Below are 18979 nucleotides of genomic sequence, written 5' to 3'. Positions count from 1 at the left end.
GAGGAAAAGTAAATTTTTGAGAAAACATCTGAATCTTGCATGTGCCCATCAGTCTTTTCATCATTCACTTTTCTCATCATTAACTAACAAACAGAAGACTGTTTCTTTCTAGATTTCTATCTCATGGCTCTCATCATTTTTTTTTTGTTTTTTTTTTGACATTTACTCTTTTGTCTCCAACATTTCACAAACATATCACATCTTCATCGGTTGATAATGACATACTTTTGAATCAAGAAAGAACATATGAAAAAAATAGAGATTAAGAACAGAGGAACAGATCTTTTACTCGAATTTCACACATGACAACACACAAAATACATCTGAATAATCACATGCATTGCATTGGAGTTACAGATCACATGAGAATCTGAACAAATCAACCACTAATGTGTCATAATAGATTCCAACTTTTCTCAAGTGCGTTTTTCTGCTCTGTTTTTCTTAAGAGACAGAGGAAACAGAGGAGGCAACGGAACAGAGGATTTAGAAGGAGTGCAAATAGGGACGTGAATCATCGGCCTAATCCTCATACTCGCCGATCTCGTCCTCTCCAATCCTTTCTTACCTCTCTTCCCTTCCTTCGCCGCATCCTCAAGCGAGCTCGACGATGACGTGGACGACGACGGAGACAACGAAGACACCGTCCTCGCCGAAGAAGAAGAAGAAGAGTTCCTCTGTTTCTTCAAACGCAAAAGCTCTTTCCAAAGAACTGTGCATTTCGGAGGACGAGGAGACGGGTCTTCGTCTATAAACCAACTCACTCTGTTATCGTTACTACTCTTCATCGTCACTTCCACGTTACGACTCTGTTCTTCTTCTTCTTCGTTGGTCTTCAAGTTAACGTTTTTAAGCTTCTCCGAGTGCTTCGCTTGCCAGAAAGGAAGCAACTTTCCTTCGGAGAAGAGCTCGTCGGCGGTATGCATCCTCTGTGGACTCACATTCTCCGACAAGAACTCAAAGTCGGAGACTTTCACTGACCCTTTCTCTAGCTCTTTGCACATCACGGGAGTGATGCTGATGAAGTCTCCACCGTCGGATAAATCAGCTGAGAAAGAGATACGAGGTCCAATCAACGGTGGTGATTCCATCTTCGAAACCGCCTCCGAAACCATATCTTCTACTTTCTAAGAGTGATTGATCTTCTCTACTTATAAAAGTGAGCAGAGCAAAACGTGCTATAGACGTGTGGCTGATTGGTTTTGTGTGTGAAAGTTTTAAGAGAAGAGTTCGAGCTAGCTAGTGGTAGACTTTGTGAGAGTAATGCATGATGGGAGATAAATATATAAAAATGAACGAGAAGAGAGAAACAGAGTGAGTTCATAATTTAATTAGTTAAACTATGAATTAAGTTTTAAGTAAAATGAGTTTAGAATAGTACTAATGAGGAAGAAGATCACATGGACACGTTAGGGGGAGACACAAGCAGACAAATTACAGACATGTAATTAGAGTTATATGAGTTTAAAGACTAACGGAGATTAAGAGTAGCGATGAGCCATGCAACTATACAGTTGATATAATTAAAATCTTACAACGATCGAGATTGAATATTGAAAAGAAAAGAAAATATATTTTTCCTGTCTTCCTGATATAGAAAAGGATGGATCAGTCCATGGGAGTTGGGAATTAACGAGAGGGTGCATGAAGGAGGGTAATGAACAGCTAACACATGTCGGCACATGACCCTCGAGTCGTTGCATGTGATTTATAATTTATTACACATTTATAGTTTCTTTGTGACGTTAAAATTTTAAATATATATGGAGCATGTTTGTTTATACTAGTATTGTTTCCTTAAATATTGTACATGACGTCAAAAAAGAAATAAAAATAAATATTGCAAATGAACAAACGAAAAAGAAAAACAAATGAATTTAGGATATACACTGTAACTTGTCTTTTGGGGTAAAATTTAAGTATAAAACTTACCAATGCAAAAGAAAGCAAAAGCTTAAGATGCGTTTAAGAATATATCATAAAACATACTATATGTACCTTACCATAAAATGCATTTTTGCTGTTTTTCTAATTTGCCAACCTATTATTTAGAAGTTAGAACCAGAATCCAAAACGTACCAGCAGACATCATTTAAACAAACAATAATTTCGTAAACAGAAAAGTTATTAGCGTTTTTCTTATAGATTAATGTCCATAGTTTTGTCCACAAAGTATATTATCATAATATACAACCCTGATAAGCAAGATTTTGTGTATGGAGTGACACGGACAATAATGATATAAACCAAATGGGGTATATATTGAAATAGTATGACAATAAATAGAGATTCAAGTAAATACTTGGAAGCACGTTTAGATGCGGGTTTCTTGGTGTTGGACCACTCGTTTTGGTTCTATTTTTTTCATCTTTGTCAACGTTTTAGTTGTAGATATTCTTGATTGTTACCACTGTCACAAAAAATTGATACAGGTTGGAATTTTTATTTCAAGTAAGAGATCCGTAATATTTTCCCCACAAGCCACAGATGATCCACCATTTTCACTAGTTAAACAATTTGTTGCCCTATGCGATTATGGAAAGAAGGATTACAAGAGATCTTCAATATGGTGCAAGTAAATCTGGTCAGGCGTGGATCTTCATAGGACGGCTCAGATGATGCAGTTAGGCGTAGATCTTCATAAGACAGGTAGTATTGTCGGTTGTCGAATCGTGTATGTAATGTTCCTAATAATTGTAATATCATAATAAACCAGCGTTAAAAAAAAAAAACAATTTGTCGCCATTTGAACCCAATACTATCCTTTAACGAATAACGAGTATAGGGATCTCTCATATAAGTTATGGATACAATAAAAGCAATAAATCTAATACAAATCAATGTCAAAATACATGTAGTTAGTCCGTTACTGTTTTCATAGGAAGAGAAGTTCAGCAAGGAAATAGATCTGCCTAATAAAGTAGTTTGACTTTGACTTGACAAATACCATTTTTATAAAGCAACAAATCTCCAGCTAATTACTACCATATAAATGAATACAAATCGTCATCAGTTATCACAGATCAACGTATTAAAACTCATTCTTCTTAAACGTATCCATACTTCTTATCTTTGCAAGAAAGTGGCCTATAAGTTCTATAAACTCTAATACATTTTAGAGACAAAAGCAATCCACATATAACAATACTGTAATCATGACCAAACGTCGTATTTGTTTCATAGTTTCTGGAATCATTTTTGTCCTTTTTATCACCTTTATGACCATTTTGATCCTTTCACAGACCGTGTTCAAACCAAAACATCCTATATTACAAACCTTGTCTACGACAGTTGAAGGTGTATCCACACATATATCACCACCACTTGACGTCCAGATCAATTTCACACTTACACTCCAAATGCTGATGAAGAATCCTAATCTTGCCGATTTTGAATACAAGACCGTAGAAAATTTGGTTTATTATAGGGATATTCTGGTGGGAAATCTCACTCTTCCTTCGAGCACACTTCCAGCCAAAGGCTCAGCGATTTTGTCATGTCCTCTTGTTCTTCAGATTGATAAATTTGTTGCCAATTTAGGTGATATTTTGCAAGATATATTGCAAAGAAAAATTGTTATAGAGACAAAGGCAAATATGCCAGGGAAAGTTACAGTGTTGGGAATCTTTAAGGCACACTTGAATACAACATCACATTGCAAACTTGTACTTAGCGTTCCTTCAATGAAAGTGGTGGATCAAGTGTGTGATCTTGACGCTAAACTATAAATCTTGATGTTTTGTCAGGCAAACTTAGGCTTAATAAGGCACATTAGCTCTAGTTTCATGTTATCATGAAGATTGTATGCTTGATTGTTGTTCTTTTGTTTTGTTTAATTTTTGATTCCAATTGAAGGTATGTTTCAAAATCTTAGAGCTCATGCATTACAAAATATATGTTTTACTTATTGTTAAATATGATCCCAACATATACAGTGATGTAGAGCATGACCCATAGTAAAAGAAATGAGAATGATCTCATATTACCAAACATATATGACACGTTTGAACCTTCAATAAAGTTGTCTTACGATTCTGCAAAATATCTTTCAGAAAAGGGCAATGTAACTTTCTGACTTTCACACTACTGTACACACTATTCATTAATTATAGGTCTGAGGTCGGATTTCGTCGGATCTGGATTCTTCGAGTCTTAGATATCTACATCCAATAGGATAATTAAAATTTGTTGATTTGGGTTTAGTTCGAGTCCCGCGGGGCGATTCGAGTTTTTGTCAAAAGAAAACTTCAACAAAATCTCTGAATTTGCAAACTTCCACGATCTCTTATCTCATAGCGACGAACAAATAAGGTAATTTTCTGATTTTTTAGTGTTGTGATTTTCTAGATGTTTGATTCGATTATAGCTAATTACTTCAAACTTTCTGTTAACTTGAATTTGAATGTAGAGACAGCCATATCTCATATTAAACTGCCTCTAGAAAATCATTCACAATAAATCGAAAAATGAAACATAAAAAACTGATCCACAAGATCGTGAAAGATCTACTCAGACGGTCCAAAAACCCAACATCCTCCAAAACTCTCTTTATTAGTTTGATGGAAGTGCACCAATAGATTATCAATGATATGTTGGTGTCTAAGTCTAGAAAACTTCAGATCTAAATAGAGACAGGAGATATCATCGGGTGAAAGTTTGTTGATTCATCACAGTACGAAACTAAGTGGGGAGTGGGTGAGGCAGCGGCTCTCCATGATTTTCTTTTAGATATAATTTTTTTAGAATTTTTATAATATCCTAGATGAAAATTTGATTTATAAATATATTATTAGTATTTAGTATTTTGTTATTTTGTCCCGGATAGAAATTCATCCTAGATCTGCCACTGATTCATCATCTCATCTCCTTAAGAACTTATCAACTCCTCTCACTGGTAAAGTTCTCAAATATAATTGCTTTCAACTATTTTCTTTTCTCTTTGTTTACGTTTGTAACGTTTTTAGTATACATGACATAAACATTTTTCCAGCTAGAGATTCATAATGGCCATGTTCACTTTTATATATCGTGTCTTAAAAGTTTGGTATAAAAACATGTAAACATTCAACCAACTACTAGACAAATATAATTTGACGTTTGATTTTCTTTTGATTTAAACTTGGATGTTATCATAGAATCTTAAATTCTTAACTTAATCTTTTAAAAGATCTTCCTTACTACAACAAAAATATTGTTAAGAAAATCTTCCATGTGAGAGTATATAATTAGAAACGTAAGTTCAAGATACCACTTGCAGCAGCATAGTTTCAATTCTTCCGACAATTTTAGGCAAGTAAAGCTATCCAACTCTGGTACTTCTATCTTACTTAATCAGGTCAATCTTTGTCGAATATGCTCTTCATGAAAATGACGTCTATCTCCACCACCAGTCATTCCTTGATCTATATGCTTTAAAAATTCATGATGCCGAAAAACTCTGTTATAAAGCTAAGTTAAAAAAAACAACAACTCTGTTACAAAGTAGAATTCCTTGTACAAACGTATTTTTTGGTTTGATACTTTGATTACAATTCTACATTCAATCTCTTTTTTTTTCCAAAAAACTGATTCACTAAATGGGCCTTTTGTTGGATTGCAGATAAATAAAGAAAACAAAATCAGTCGTAGACCTATCCTTAATGGGCCTCGTATGGTCCGAATAAGAAAAAAGCTTTATAAAACTTAATTAATTTATCTCTTGACGTGTTATTAGTTAGTATTATTACATATTTGCAATTTATTAGAAGTTCATAAGATTCACGAAATCAACGGATAGCGACATCAGCAGAGAGAGAGAGAGAGAGTTAACAAAAAGCGTGCTCTCTTTTCGGATCAAACTCCATTCCTCTCTCTTTTCATTTCAGATTCCGAATCGTAAAATGGATTCTTCCTCCGCCGCAGCAGCACGCCGCCGCATAAACTCCATCCACTCCCACCTCGTCACGTCTTCTCGCTCCTCCCCTCTCCTCCGCTCCAATCCCACCGCCGCCGGAGGCGAGTTCTGTCTTGGTCAGTTTTTCATCTTTCTCTTCTCATCAGCTCCGATCATTATTATCTTCCGATTCAGATTCGTTATTGTTTTCGATTCTCAGATAGTGGCTATAGCGTCGTGCTCCCAGAGAAACTGAGCACTGGCGATTGGAATGTCCACAGGTCAGCGATTGTCTTCTTCTTTTGTTGTCTCTTCCTTTAACGTTTTAACATTTTGAGTTTTGTTTAGATCTGCACGATCTCCGTTCAAGCTGGTTAGCAGATTCCCTGATCATCCCGACATCGCCACTCTCCATGACAACTTTGAGTATTGCGTTCAAATCCTTCTTCTATACCACTTTTAACCAATCAATGTTTTCAAAACCGGACCGGAAGAAGTGAACCGGATATTTGTTGAGTCGCGGTTCAGTATAGTTCAAATCTAATTCAATATTTTGTTAGATATAAAAATTTAAAGTAAGTTAGTAAATACTATGATACCAATATAATTAAAATATAAATAAATATTAAATATAATGTATAATAAATATAAATTGTTTTGTTTATTTTTATTAACTTCAATAACTTTTCGATTCCAACTATTTGATATTTGATTGGATATACTAGAACATGATCGAACTTGGTCCAACCATTGAGTTGTTTCGGTTTCGAAAACACTGGTTTTAATCAGCTCTTCTGAGTTCTGATCACTACTGCTGTTTCTCTGAATATGAAGGCATGCTGTTCATGATTTTCGGGATTACAAGTATTTAGGAACTCGTGTTCGCGTTGACGGAACAGTTGGAGAGTGAGTTCCTAACTTTTGATGATTCTGTTTATATGCCTTAGTTTCTTTTGGAGCTTTACTCTTATTACCTGACCCTGGTTTACACTTCTTCTAGCTACAAATGGATGACGTATGGAGAAGCAGGTACAGCGAGAACTGCTCTAGGTTCTGGTTTGGTTCATCACGGAATCCCTACGGTAAACAAATTTGTTTCTAACTCTTTTTTCCTTGGATTGAAGTTTGGCTGACCCAAGTTTGTGTTTTGATCAGGGGTCGTCTATTGGAATTTACTTTATCAACCGTCCGGAGTGGCCCATTGTTGATCATGCTTGTTCTGCTTATTCTTATGTGTCTGTTCCTTTGTATGATACTCTTGGTAAGTACTCTGGTCATCTGTTGCAAGTTCTTTTTAGGGATGTTCTAATTTTTTTTTTCTTTCAATTAATTGCTCAAGGTCCTGATGCTGTACAATTTATTGTCAATCATGCAAATGTGCAAGCTATATTTTGTGTGGCGGAGACGTTGAACTCCGTAAGTTCATGAGTCTGCTGCTTGAGTTTCTGTTTTTAAAGGTCACCTGGATGATGATGAGATTTAAAAAGAAAAATCTATATTTTTTTTTACCTCTTGCTCTTGTGTATGTTGCTAACCATGGCTAAATTATCTTTTTCTATTTGACGTCTCTTTGCTTCCTTTCTTGGTTGTTGGTTATCGCTGGAGCTTGCAGTTAATTAGCGGCTTGTCTGAGATGCCAAGTGTACGCCTCGTGGTGGTATGAAGAAACCTCGTTTATTTTTTAATTATTGATTAAGCTCTAGTGTATTGCGTTTACAGCTTTCAAATTAGTTTTATTCTCTCTGTTTCTGAGACTTCTCTTGTACCAAGTAGGTTGTTGGAGGGTTGAATGAATCTTTGCCTTCGCCTCCCGCTTCAGCAGGAGTGAAAGTCGTATCATATTCAGTGTTACTGAATCAGGTATACTCTTCGTTGTTATTTGCTTTGGAAACTGTAATGCAATATCCTTATCTGAAGATAAGCAGGATTAGGGAGACATTCTATCAACTAAGTGTTTGTGAATTCTTAGCAACACGTGTTCAGTTAACAATTATATAACACTGGACACCTAATAGTCACAAGTCTACATCTATATCATTATACTTTTACCTATAATTCGACTTCAATTACAAAAGGTCTACACCTACAGTTTTCCCATATATATCTCATCATAGTCGTCTCATTGAGATATTATAGTTACCGTGAATCTTTCTCTGTGAAGCATCACGTGTACTCTAGTTGTGGCATCTGTTGATTCACAGTTTTCTTAACCACACAAATTTGTTTCAGGGCCGCAGTAAACCTCAGCCGTTCGTACCACCAAAACCCGATGATGTTGCAACAATATGCTATACAAGCGGAACAACTGGGACCCCCAAGGTTTTGTTTACTTGAAATTTTATTGATCTTCAAATCTGGGACAATATTGTTCCTTATTTCATATTCACATATACTGTAGCATCTAAAATACTGTTTATGTTATTATGCATGCCTCATTCCTCCCTGGCCTGCTCTTCTTCTGGATGAAAAGGGAGTCGTATTGACTCATACGAACTTGATTTCAAATGTTGCTGGATCCAGTTTTAGTGTGAAATTTTTCTCTTCAGATATGTAAGTACATTCCTTCTTTACTACTAGACTAGTAGCAAAAGATTTTAAACATTCTCCCTTTTTTATATTTACTGCATGTGCCTCTATTCTTAAATTCCTATTCTTAAGTGGTCTTTTCTCAGTTAAATACTTGTAACTAATTTGGTCGTACTCTCTTATACTTTCCAGTTACATTTCATATCTTCCCCTGGCGCACATTTACGAACGAGCAAATCAGATCCTAACAGTGTACTTTGGAGTTGCTGTTGGTTTCTACCAAGGGGTTGGAAACTCAACTTTCTTCTTTTAACCAACTATTTGGCATACCATTTGTTTCTTAACGTGATGGCAGAACGTCTGAAAATATTATTTTAATTCTATCTGTAGCTCCATCGTAATGCTTTTCATAAATATCCGCTGGTTTGCATTAATAATTTATGATAGACCTGTGTACCTGTGATCTGTTCTTTGCTTATGCCCCCACCCTCAAACTCTTTTCTGTTGATTTGATTGGATGAACCACTTGCGAAAACTTCTGCAGGACAATATGAAGCTACTGGATGATTTGGCGGCTCTGAGGCCTACTGTATTCAGCAGTGTTCCTCGCTTATACAATAGAATATATGATGGGTAATAATGGCTTCAGTTTGTTGATGTATGCTCTCTGCTGCTTTAGGTGATTCACTAAATCAATCGTAAACTTGTTGTTGCTAGTATCAACAATACAGTAAAATCCTCTGGCGGGCTGAAAGAGAAGCTCTTCAATGCTGCCTATAATGCAAAGAAGCAGGCTCTCCTAAATGGTAGGTCCTTTCATGCACATTAACTCTGTTCGCGCAATATGTTTCTGTAGCTTTATGTAGTAATTTCTGAGACAGCTCGAAGTTTTGATGAATGTTGGGTTTTTAAAGTTGACAATAAGATTTCGTTTTATTCAGTTTGGGATTTGATTTGCTTTGTATGCGTACTGTTGGTTCAGGAAAGAGTGCTTCTCCAATATGGGACAGGTTGGTTTTTAATAAGATAAAGGACAAACTTGGAGGCCGGGTTCGTTTTATGACGTCTGGGGCTTCACCTCTGTCTCCTGAAGTCATGGAATTTATGAAAATGTAAGTCGATTTCTTTTAGAAGATTGTGCTATGTCATACTATACAGTAGACTTAGTCCCTCAAGAATGAACACTTCTCAGTCCCCAGTGATCCATCTTTATCCCTAGATCATGCATAATTGTTGTACTGGCTTTGATTTTCTACAACTTGTTTGACATTTGCTTGTGAGATTCTCTTTATTTTTTATTTGATCTTGTAAACTCTATCCCAGATGCTTTGGAGCAAGGGTTTTAGAGGGATATGGAATGACTGAAACGGCTTGTGTTATAAGTGGAATGGACGAGGGTGATAACCTCATTGGACATGTTGGCTCTCCTAATCCAGCTTGTGGTGAGCTTTCATACTTGCTCTGCGATTTGGAACTAAATAATACAAATTTAAATCTTTATGTGATTTTTTTAAATGCACATTCCTTTTTTCAGAAATAAAGCTTGTGGATGTCCCGGAGATGAACTACACATCAGCAGATCAGCCTCATCCCCGCGGCGAAATTTGTGTGAGGGGTCCTATCGTTTTTAGAGGCTACTACAAAGATGAAGTTCAAACGTATGGAACAACCTATTGAATCACAAGTTCCTCTGCCGCTAACCAAATTGTACTTTTAAATATAAACCAACCTTTCAGTAAAATGGTTTCTCTTTTCAGGAGAGAAGTGGTTGATGAAGGTGGTTGGCTTCACACTGGAGATATAGGCCTGTGGCTTCCGGGAGGACGTCTACAAATTATTGACAGGTACTTTATTGTTATCCTCTGTTTCACTAGTAACTTACAAATGCGTTGGCTCACAAAGACTAAGGCCTTCTTCTTGACTTGAACCGATAATCATCTTAGTAAACTTTCCTCATTCTATGAATAGGAAGAAGAACATCTTCAAATTGGCGCAAGGGGAGTACATAGCTCCAGAGAAAATCGAAAACGTCTATGCCAAATGCAAATTTGTGGGACAATGCTTCATTTACGGTAAGAGAATAAAAATTTCTAAATTGTTTTGTTGAGTACTTGCTTTACTCTTTCCCCGTCTCACATGTTATCCATTTTTTTTTCAGGCGATAGCTTTAATTCATCATTGGTTGCTGTAGTATCGGTCGATCCAGATGTGCTTAAAAGCTGGGCTGCTTCACAACGCATTAAGGTGATTATAACTTACCTTCACAAAATTATCTCAGATGTTGTAACACTAGAAAAGTAACTATACAACAAGTATATGCTAAATGCAGGATGGAGATCTGAGAGAATTGTGCAATAACCCGAAAGTGAAAGCAGCAGTACTATCTGACTTGGACGCTGTTGGAAGAGAAGCCAAGGCAAATTGCATCTCAGAAACATTTATTTAATCTCATCTTTGGTTACTATTCTCAAAAAAAAACGCCATCACTGACTAAAGGCTAATTTTTTAATTATTGATGCAGTTGCGAGGCTTTGAGTTTGCAAAAGCTGTGACGTTGGTGCTTGAGCCTTTCACGCTAGAAAATGGCTTGTTGACACCGACATTAAAGGTAAAGTTCTGCAAAGCCTCCGTTTGAGCAACTAAGATCAATAAGTTCCGAATTATATAATATACTTCGTTCAAACTAAGCTTATTTAAGGTGAAACCAATTGTGAAAATGAACTGATTGACAATGTTTGCTGCAACAGATTAAGAGATCACAAGCAAAGGAATATTTCGCAGAAGCAATAACAAACATGTACAAGGAGCTTGCTGCTTCTGATCCCACCCGCCGCCAATAAAGCTTTTGTGATTCCAGAGTGATTAATAACAAGTCCACACCGAACTGTATTCTTTTTCTTTCTTTTTTTATATTCTTGCTACATATTCATTGAATACTCATAAACGTAATAAAGGTGCTACATTATAGAAATACTAATAAGTTTTTCTGTGTAATAAGAACGGCAAAACATTCTGAATCTGTTTTTTATTGCAGATTCTTCGAAACTATCACGAAACGACGATTGTTTATTCACTAGCCACACAAACCTGTCAGAACACTGTATAACATTGTCTATAAGTGGATGTGATAGCAAATGATGGAAGCCTAAATGATGATCTCTGCATCTAGTCATATCTAATAAAGCATATCTGTTCACATCTGTTATGTAACAATACATCCAAAATCGATTGTGATTTGGAGATTAGGCTTCAGATCCACACGCAACGATAGTATTAGTTTTTTTTAGTTATTGTTGTGTTGCTTTACTATCTTAAGAAGTTAATTAATGTTGTTTTCATCCTAAGAAAGTTAAATTATCAGAGCCTTAATGACGATCTCTGCATCTAGTCATATCCAAATTAATGAACATGTCTGTTCACATCTGTTATCTAACAATACATCCAGAATCGATTGTGATTTGAAGATTAGGCTCAGATTCACACGCAACGATGGTGCTAGTTTCTTTTACTTTTGGAAAACACTGTTATGGTTGAACAAAAAAAAAGGGAAAACACTCTTATGTTGCGTTATCATCTTAAGATAGTTAAATGTTGTTTTTTCGGGTGTAATAAACTAAAAACCGAAACCTAAATTTAGGATCCGGTTAAGCTTTGATTTATGGTTATTGAGTGGATCGGTTCGTTTAACCGGGGGGCTAGATATCCCTAATCGGATGGTAAATAAACAATGTGTTATCCAAAATAAACAAAATAAGATTGTAAAGAGAAAACAAGATTATGATCTACAGTTACAACGTAAAAGCCATACGGTAACCGTGGAACTCGCATGTGCTATTTCGGAACACATTCCCATTTTTAGACAAGTCTGGATCACAGTTTGGTCTGTGATTCTGTGTCATATCTTATAAATATGTGATCTGCTTCATCCTCTATCCAATAGAGTCTGTCTCCTTCTTCAGCTTCCTTCATGTCTCATATTTAGCTAACACACAAAACACTTTTGTATATATATCTAACTTTACATATATATACAGAGTTTGAGTGGTGGTGTCTGATTGAGATTCACCAAACATGGCTGTTGTTGTATCATCTAACGGGAACGCTCCGGCTTTCGAAGCCAAGCTTACTGTCTATGTATTCATCTGCGTTGTAATTGCTGCTTTCGGCGGTTTGATCTTCGGTTACGACATCGGAATTTCCGGTTTGCTCTCTTTCTTGTGGCTCAAGTTATCTCTTCTTGGTTTTCTCTTTAGCTAATGTTAATGAATTTTTGAAAAGGTGGAGTGACGGCTATGGACGATTTCTTGAAAGAATTTTTCCCTGCTGTGTGGGAGAAGAAGAAGCACGTTCATGAGAACAACTACTGCAAGTATGATAACCAGTTCTTGCAACTATTCACTTCGTCTCTTTACCTAGCTGCGCTCGTGGCCAGCTTCATCGCTTCAGCCGTATGTTCTAAACTCGGAAGGAAGCCCACGATGCAGTTCGCTTCTGTCTTCTTCTTGATCGGTGTGGGGCTAACCGCTGGAGCCGTTAACCTCATCATGTTGATCTTTGGAAGAATCTTACTTGGCTTTGGTGTTGGCTTTGGCAACCAGGTACATATATATAATGAACTCTTGCTATGTAACATTGCCATCTTTAATCATGTACAAGTGGCGCAGTTAAACAGGATTTGAAAGTTTTAAAAAATAAGATTTAAAAAAAAATTAAATATATAAATGATAAATTAAAATTTTAGGTATATTTTTAAATTTAAAACTTATGATTATTTTTTTAAACACATATAGATGAGACTATTAAATTTTAAAACTACGTTATTGTTTTTTGAATGAAAATTTTAAAACTACAATATGATTTTATCATATATGTTAAATGTTATTAATTTTTTTCCTGAACATGGTTTAGAAATAATTTGAAACAAAACTGCTCTGGTAGATCTCTAAAAGTGACCTAACGTTTTTGTATGTACCTTACATTTTCAGGCAGTGCCGCTTTTCTTGTCGGAGATTGCTCCAGCCCAGCTCAGGGGAGGTCTCAACATTGTATTCCAACTCATGGTCACTATTGGAATCCTGATAGCCAACCTTGTCAATTACTTCACCGCCACGGTACACCCTTACGGTTGGCGTATTGCTCTCGGTGGAGCTGCTATTCCCGCAGTTATCCTCCTCTTCGGTTCATTGATCATCTGCGAGACTCCCACGAGCCTCATCGAGCGCAACAAGAACGAAGAAGGCAAAGAAGTCTTAAGGAAGATCAGAGGAGTTGAAGATATAAATGAAGAGTATGAATCTATTGTTCATGCTTGTGACATTGCCAGCCAGGTCAAGGACCCTTACAGGAAACTGTTGAAGCCAGCGAGTCGCCCACCGTTCATCATCGGAATGCTTCTCCAGCTTTTCCAGCAGTTTACAGGAATCAATGCCATTATGTTTTACGCACCGGTTCTGTTTCAGACCGTTGGTTTTGGAAGCGACGCAGCTCTTCTCTCTGCGGTTATCACGGGAAGTATCAACGTTCTGAGTACGTTTGTTGGGATCTACCTCGTCGACAAAACTGGTCGGAGATTCCTTCTTCTCCAATCTTCAGTTCACATGCTCATTTGCCAGGTCCTTAAACCTATCTATGACTTTGTATATTGTGTCTAGGTTTCTTGCTCCACAAGTACTCTTCTTGTTTTTTTATACACCACAAGTTATCTTCTATGACTTGGTATAATTATGTCTAGGTTTCTTGGTCCACAAGTAATCTTCCTAAACTAACAAATTTTTGAAACAGTTGATCATTGGAATCATCCTAGCGAAAGACTTGGGGACGACGGGGACACTAGGGAAGCCACAAGCACTAGTGGTGGTGATCTTTGTGTGTGTTTACGTGATGGGATTCGCGTGGTCATGGGGACCTTTAGGATGGTTGATTCCTAGCGAGACGTTTCCACTAGAGACTCGAAGTGCAGGGTTCGCTGTTGCTGTCTCGTGCAACATGTTCTTCACGTTCGTGATCGCGCAGGCGTTCTTGTCTATGCTCTGCGGGATGAGATCGGGGATATTCTTCTTCTTCAGTGCTTGGATCATTGTGATGGGACTGTTTGCGATGTTCTTCATACCCGAGACGAAAGGAGTGGCCATTGATGATATGAGGGAGAGTGTGTGGAAACCACATTGGTTCTGGAAAAGGTATATGCTTTCTGAGGATGATGTGGAGAAGAGAAACTGATTGAAGTCAATATGTCTATGTGTGTTTGTCTTTTCATGTTTGTAATTCCTTCGTTACTTGTGTTGTTTCGTGGGAACAAATATTGTAACAAGAAGACTAACCTGGTTGATTCCGGTTAGGTGTTTTTGTCAATGAAAATTTCATGAAAATTTCTAACAATTTGTGATAAGAATCTATGTTTTTATAGTATAGGTTTCTTGCTTCACAAGTAATCCTCTAAAACTAACAAACCTGTTGATTCAGATTAGGTAATTATCAACGAAATCCCAAGAAAATTTCTTTAACAATTTATGATTTACTATATCTCTATAATATTATTTGAGAAGTCAGTTTTTTATGTGTCGCGCTCACGTTAACTCTCACGATGGTTGATTACATTGATACCCTTAATGAATTAAAAATATTACATTTAAATACTATTATTTTTTATGTAGTTTCCTTTTTAAATTTTTTCATATAACATATATACTAAAAAAAGGAAACATTTATAAATTTTAAAAATCAAATTTAAAACGAAGTCAGTTTCCTATGTGTCGCGCTCACGTTAACTCTCACGATGGTTGATTACATTGATACCCTTAATGAATTAAAAATATTACATTTAAATACTATTATTGTTTTTATGTAGTTTCCTTTTAAAATTTTTTCATAAAACATATATACTAAAAAGGAAACATTTATAAATTTTAAAAATCAAATTTAAAAACGAAAATATATATGTATATATAATAAGATTTCATTAAAAAGGAAATTTCACAAGATAGTAATATTCTATTTTAAAAATATTGTTAAATAACATAAAATATACTTTTGAAGTAATAAAATACTTACTTTATATCTATTGTTTCGTAGATGAATTATATATATATATATTTGTATATAATGTTATTCATAAAAACTTATTTAAGAAAGATAATTTTGATATTAGAAAAAGAAATATTATTTATTTTAAAACATAATTTTAAGCAATACAAAATATTTATTTTCAAAGTAGTATAAATATTTATTTTTCATATAACATATATACTAAAAAAAGGAAACATTTATAAATTTTAAAAATCAAATTTAAAAACGAAAATATATATGTATATATAATATGATTTCATTAAAAAGGAAATTTCACAAGATAGTAATATTCTATTTTAAAAATATTGTTAAATAACATAAAATATACTTTTGAAGTAATAAAATACTTACTTTATAGCTATTGTTTCGTAGATGAAATATATATATATATATATATATTTGTATATAATGTTATTCATAAAAACTAATTTAAGAAAGATAATTTTGATATTAGAAAAAGAAATATTATTTATTTTAAAACATAATTTTAAACAATACAAAATATTTATTTCAAAGTAATATAAATATTTTGATATATCTATCTAATTTCTTAGATGATTACATAAAATAATTAAGTAACATAAACTGATATATGTTTAATTGACTAAAATTTGTTTATAATTAGTATTATTGAAATGTTTTTTTCATATATTTAGTTGACTATAATATCTTTCAATTACAGCAAAATATCTATAAAATATATTTTACTTATGTACTATGATTTCTCAAATATAATCACAATTTTTTATTGCTTATTTTAAGTGTTATTATAAAAGACTATCATTTTAACAATAAACATCTTTTGATCAAATAGTTATAAAATATTTTAAATAATGTAACACTATATACTTTAACGAGGTAGATATATTTTATTTTTCATTATTACAATTATATGTTTTCCTAATATTAAATTTGCTTTAAATTTTATGTTTTTATGTTTGTGGAGTTTAATATATATATAATCAAAATACCAAAGTAAATATGAATTCTCATTTTTAGATTATATAAAATATATTTTAGTTTACTTTTCAATAAATATATTAAATAAAATTATTTAGAAATTATAAAATATTTTAATTATTGTAAATATTGATAGGTGTTCATGAGTTTCCAAAAATGTATCACCTACTTATGTATGTAACTTCCTATTGATCATCGTTTTATTATTTAATATATAATTTTTTTTAAAATGAACATGTAATTTGTTAAATATTACATACATGCACATTTAAACGATGAATAAATTAATTTTATTTAACATAATTATATATATGTATATATATTAATTTTCAATTGGATTTTTGCTAAACGGAGTCTGAATACTTAATTTTATTAGTCCGATCACGTAAACCATAAAAGATAATTATATTTCAATTTGAATTTGAAAGAATATACGTAACTCAATATACTCACAATATGAGTGACTCGACTAATCAACCTTAGATCTAAAATAATAGATTATGTTAAAATTAAGGAAGACAACAACCAAACTAAATGCAAACAAGAAAATTAATCAAAATTTTAATATATTTGGAATAAAAATATTATAGTTGAATTCCGAGAAATAAATGCAATCCAATATACCTAAATGATAATTAAATCGACTGTAAAAAATCGACTAAATATGACATATCTAAAATCATATGTCTAATTAAAGTGTTGTAATATTATTAATATTAATTATGCATAAATTTATTAATTTAATTTAAAATTAAAGTATATAGCGATAAGTTATTATAATATATTTATTTATAAATATTTATATCCGTGCATGAGCACGGGAAAATCACCTAGTATGTATTTATAGTAGAATTCTATCAAAGAAAAGGAGATTATATAATGGTGGAGAGCAAAGTGATAGGTGATATACGGTGTTTCTTAGTTCTTGAGTGTTGGCAAGTTCTGCGAAAACGGTAATTTAATGTCCAATATATCATAATATGTTTTTTTCATACTCGATTTAGTGTAATAGTGCAAAAAATATACTTAAATTTTTCGAAAATTTCAAATAACATATCTGATATTTATAGTTTTGGTAAAATCATACACCAATTACTACATCAGCTGTTACATCATCTAATTTTATTGATGTAAATGCGACGTCAGCTAATTTTGTTAATGAGATGCGACATGTACAATTTTTTTTTGAAAAATCTAAATAGTCGTTTTACAAAAAGTATTTTTTAGAAACTTTATTTAGTAAAATTGACAAAACTAATTAAATAATTAAATGTTAATCTTATATAAGTGATACATTCATTAATGTTTGTGATATACGTTTCGATTATATCATGATATCATCCCTATAAAAACTATATATGTATTGTAATGATTAAATATTATGGTATGATCGAAATATTTACGAATATAACTTTTATATAAAATTAAATTTTATTAGTTAATTAATTTTGTCAATTTTACTAAATAATAAAAAGTTTATATTTTTGAAAAAAATATTTTTATAAAACTATTTAGCTTTTTTCAAAAGAAAAAAATTATATATAGCATTTTTATCAGCAAAATTAGTTGATGTAACATTCACATCAATAAAATTAGATTATGTAGCAGTTAATATGGCACTGTTATCCTGAATACTAAATCTGAAAAAAATATCCAAAGGTTTAGAGATTGTGATTAAGGGTTTAGTATTTTTAAAATTTAGTATTTAGTGTTTTGATTTAGTGTTTAAGATTTATCCAAAAGATTATCCAAAAGTTTACGGTTCAAAGTTTATTTTTTTGGATGACAGCATTAAAAATATTTTAATTTTTTTCGCAACTATTATTTTTTAACATATTATAATTTGATAATATTTTATGTTTTCAAAAAGATATTAATATAAAATAACAAAATACTATTAATTGGTGAACATATATATTCACCCCTAAAGAGAGAATCCAAAAATAACTAGTGTAAAATAAATCAAAGGTTCAAACCAGAAAAAAGGGAGGTTAGGCTAGTGTAGCGCAGGCCCATCATTATATTTTTTCTTCTTTAACAAGCCCATCATTATCTTCTTTACTATCATCCTTAAACATGAATTTAATTGTAGAAAAGATTGTGAACTGATGATTGTTCGTTGACAACAGCAAAACATGTGAATTAATTGTTGGCTGATAAGAAGCAAGATAGGTGTGATGAGTGATGACCTACTTCTATGACTTTTGTACAATTTTGGTTGTGTAAAGTTAGCTGTAACTTGTATGCCACAATTACTAGTACTTATTTGTAAAACTTATCATTTGTTGTTGAGTAATCTAATTATTTTGTTTGTTAGAAACATTATTAAAGAGTGAACAAAGCTCAGATTTGTACCAGAAACTAGCTTATAGAGAGAAACAATAATCATTGAATTGTGGTGGAAGGGAATAAGATTATTCCCCAAAAAGATTTGCTTAAACAAAAAACTAAAATATTTTGATGCTATGGTTTGAACATCCCAGGCTGTATAGTTGTATTGGTTTCCACCTCTTAGGCTAATAAATAAACAATTAAAAAGAGATTTAATTAAACATT

At 33.2% G+C, this 18979-nt stretch overlaps 4 protein-coding genes across 5 annotated transcripts; 3 read left to right on the top strand and 1 right to left on the bottom strand.

The window, feature by feature from the left end:
- Positions 1-267: 267 nt before the first annotated feature.
- LOC108862356 (uncharacterized) lies at positions 268-1284 on the bottom strand. Its single transcript, XM_018636458.2, has one exon. It carries the CDS (start codon positions 1113-1115, stop codon positions 417-419), a length of 699 nt encoding a protein of 232 aa, XP_018491960.2. The 5' UTR covers positions 1116-1284; the 3' UTR covers positions 268-416.
- Positions 1285-3155: 1871 nt separating this feature from the next.
- LOC108857912 (uncharacterized) lies at positions 3156-3728 on the top strand. The gene has a single exon (XM_018631921.2). The coding sequence runs from the start codon at positions 3156-3158 to the stop codon at positions 3726-3728; it is 573 nt and encodes a 190-aa protein (XP_018487423.2).
- Positions 3729-5750: 2022 nt separating this feature from the next.
- On the top strand, positions 5751-11752 carry LOC108862355 (long chain acyl-CoA synthetase 6, peroxisomal). 2 transcript variants are annotated; one of them, XM_056986367.1, is made up of 24 exons: positions 5751-6009; positions 6093-6153; positions 6221-6298; positions 6707-6778; positions 6873-6954; positions 7028-7133; positions 7212-7288; positions 7485-7529; positions 7646-7732; positions 8102-8191; positions 8343-8422; positions 8591-8684; positions 8943-9031; positions 9116-9204; positions 9381-9510; positions 9722-9840; positions 9933-10056; positions 10156-10242; positions 10367-10470; positions 10557-10642; positions 10728-10814; positions 10920-11006; positions 11146-11284; positions 11433-11752. In XM_056986367.1, exons 1-23 carry the CDS (start codon positions 5880-5882, stop codon positions 11236-11238), a joined length of 2097 nt encoding a protein of 698 aa, XP_056842347.1. In that variant the 5' UTR covers positions 5751-5879; the 3' UTR covers positions 11239-11284; positions 11433-11752. The 2 variants fall into 2 exon arrangements, with proteins under 2 accessions (XP_056842347.1, XP_018491959.2); XM_018636457.2 differs by lacking the exon at positions 11433-11752 and having other exon boundaries at positions 11146-11417.
- Positions 11753-12181: 429 nt separating this feature from the next.
- On the top strand, positions 12182-14757 carry LOC108860786 (sugar transport protein 6). Its single transcript, XM_018634638.2, has 4 exons — positions 12182-12599; positions 12677-12996; positions 13384-14010; positions 14180-14757. The coding sequence occupies exons 1-4, from the start codon at positions 12470-12472 to the stop codon at positions 14615-14617; spliced, it is 1515 nt and encodes a 504-aa protein (XP_018490140.1). The 5' UTR covers positions 12182-12469; the 3' UTR covers positions 14618-14757.
- Positions 14758-18979: the final 4222 nt, after the last annotated feature.

This window comes from Raphanus sativus, chromosome 5 (assembly GCF_000801105.2).
Source record: "Raphanus sativus cultivar WK10039 chromosome 5, ASM80110v3, whole genome shotgun sequence".
Taxonomy (NCBI): domain Eukaryota; kingdom Viridiplantae; phylum Streptophyta; class Magnoliopsida; order Brassicales; family Brassicaceae; genus Raphanus; species Raphanus sativus.
This window is presented reverse-complemented; position numbering and strand designations above follow the sequence as displayed.

Coding starts and splice junctions, on each gene's coding strand:
- LOC108860786 (XM_018634638.2), top strand. CDS start 12,470: ATGGCTGTTGTTGTATCATCTAACGGGAACGCTCCGGCTTTCGAAGCC. Junction 12,997..13,383: donor GTGTTGGCTTTGGCAACCAG/GTACATATATAT, acceptor TTACATTTTCAG/GCAGTGCCGCTTTTCTTGTC. Junction 14,011..14,179: donor TTCACATGCTCATTTGCCAG/GTCCTTAAACCT, acceptor TTTTTGAAACAG/TTGATCATTGGAATCATCCT.
- LOC108862356 (XM_018636458.2), bottom strand. CDS start 1,115: ATGGTTTCGGAGGCGGTTTCGAAGATGGAATCACCACCGTTGATTGGA.
- LOC108862355 (XM_056986367.1), top strand. CDS start 5,880: ATGGATTCTTCCTCCGCCGCAGCAGCACGCCGCCGCATAAACTCCATC. Junction 6,154..6,220: donor GGCGATTGGAATGTCCACAG/GTCAGCGATTGT, acceptor AGTTTTGTTTAG/ATCTGCACGATCTCCGTTCA. Junction 8,192..8,342: donor GAACAACTGGGACCCCCAAG/GTTTTGTTTACT, acceptor CTGGATGAAAAG/GGAGTCGTATTGACTCATAC.
- LOC108857912 (XM_018631921.2), top strand. CDS start 3,156: ATGACCAAACGTCGTATTTGTTTCATAGTTTCTGGAATCATTTTTGTC.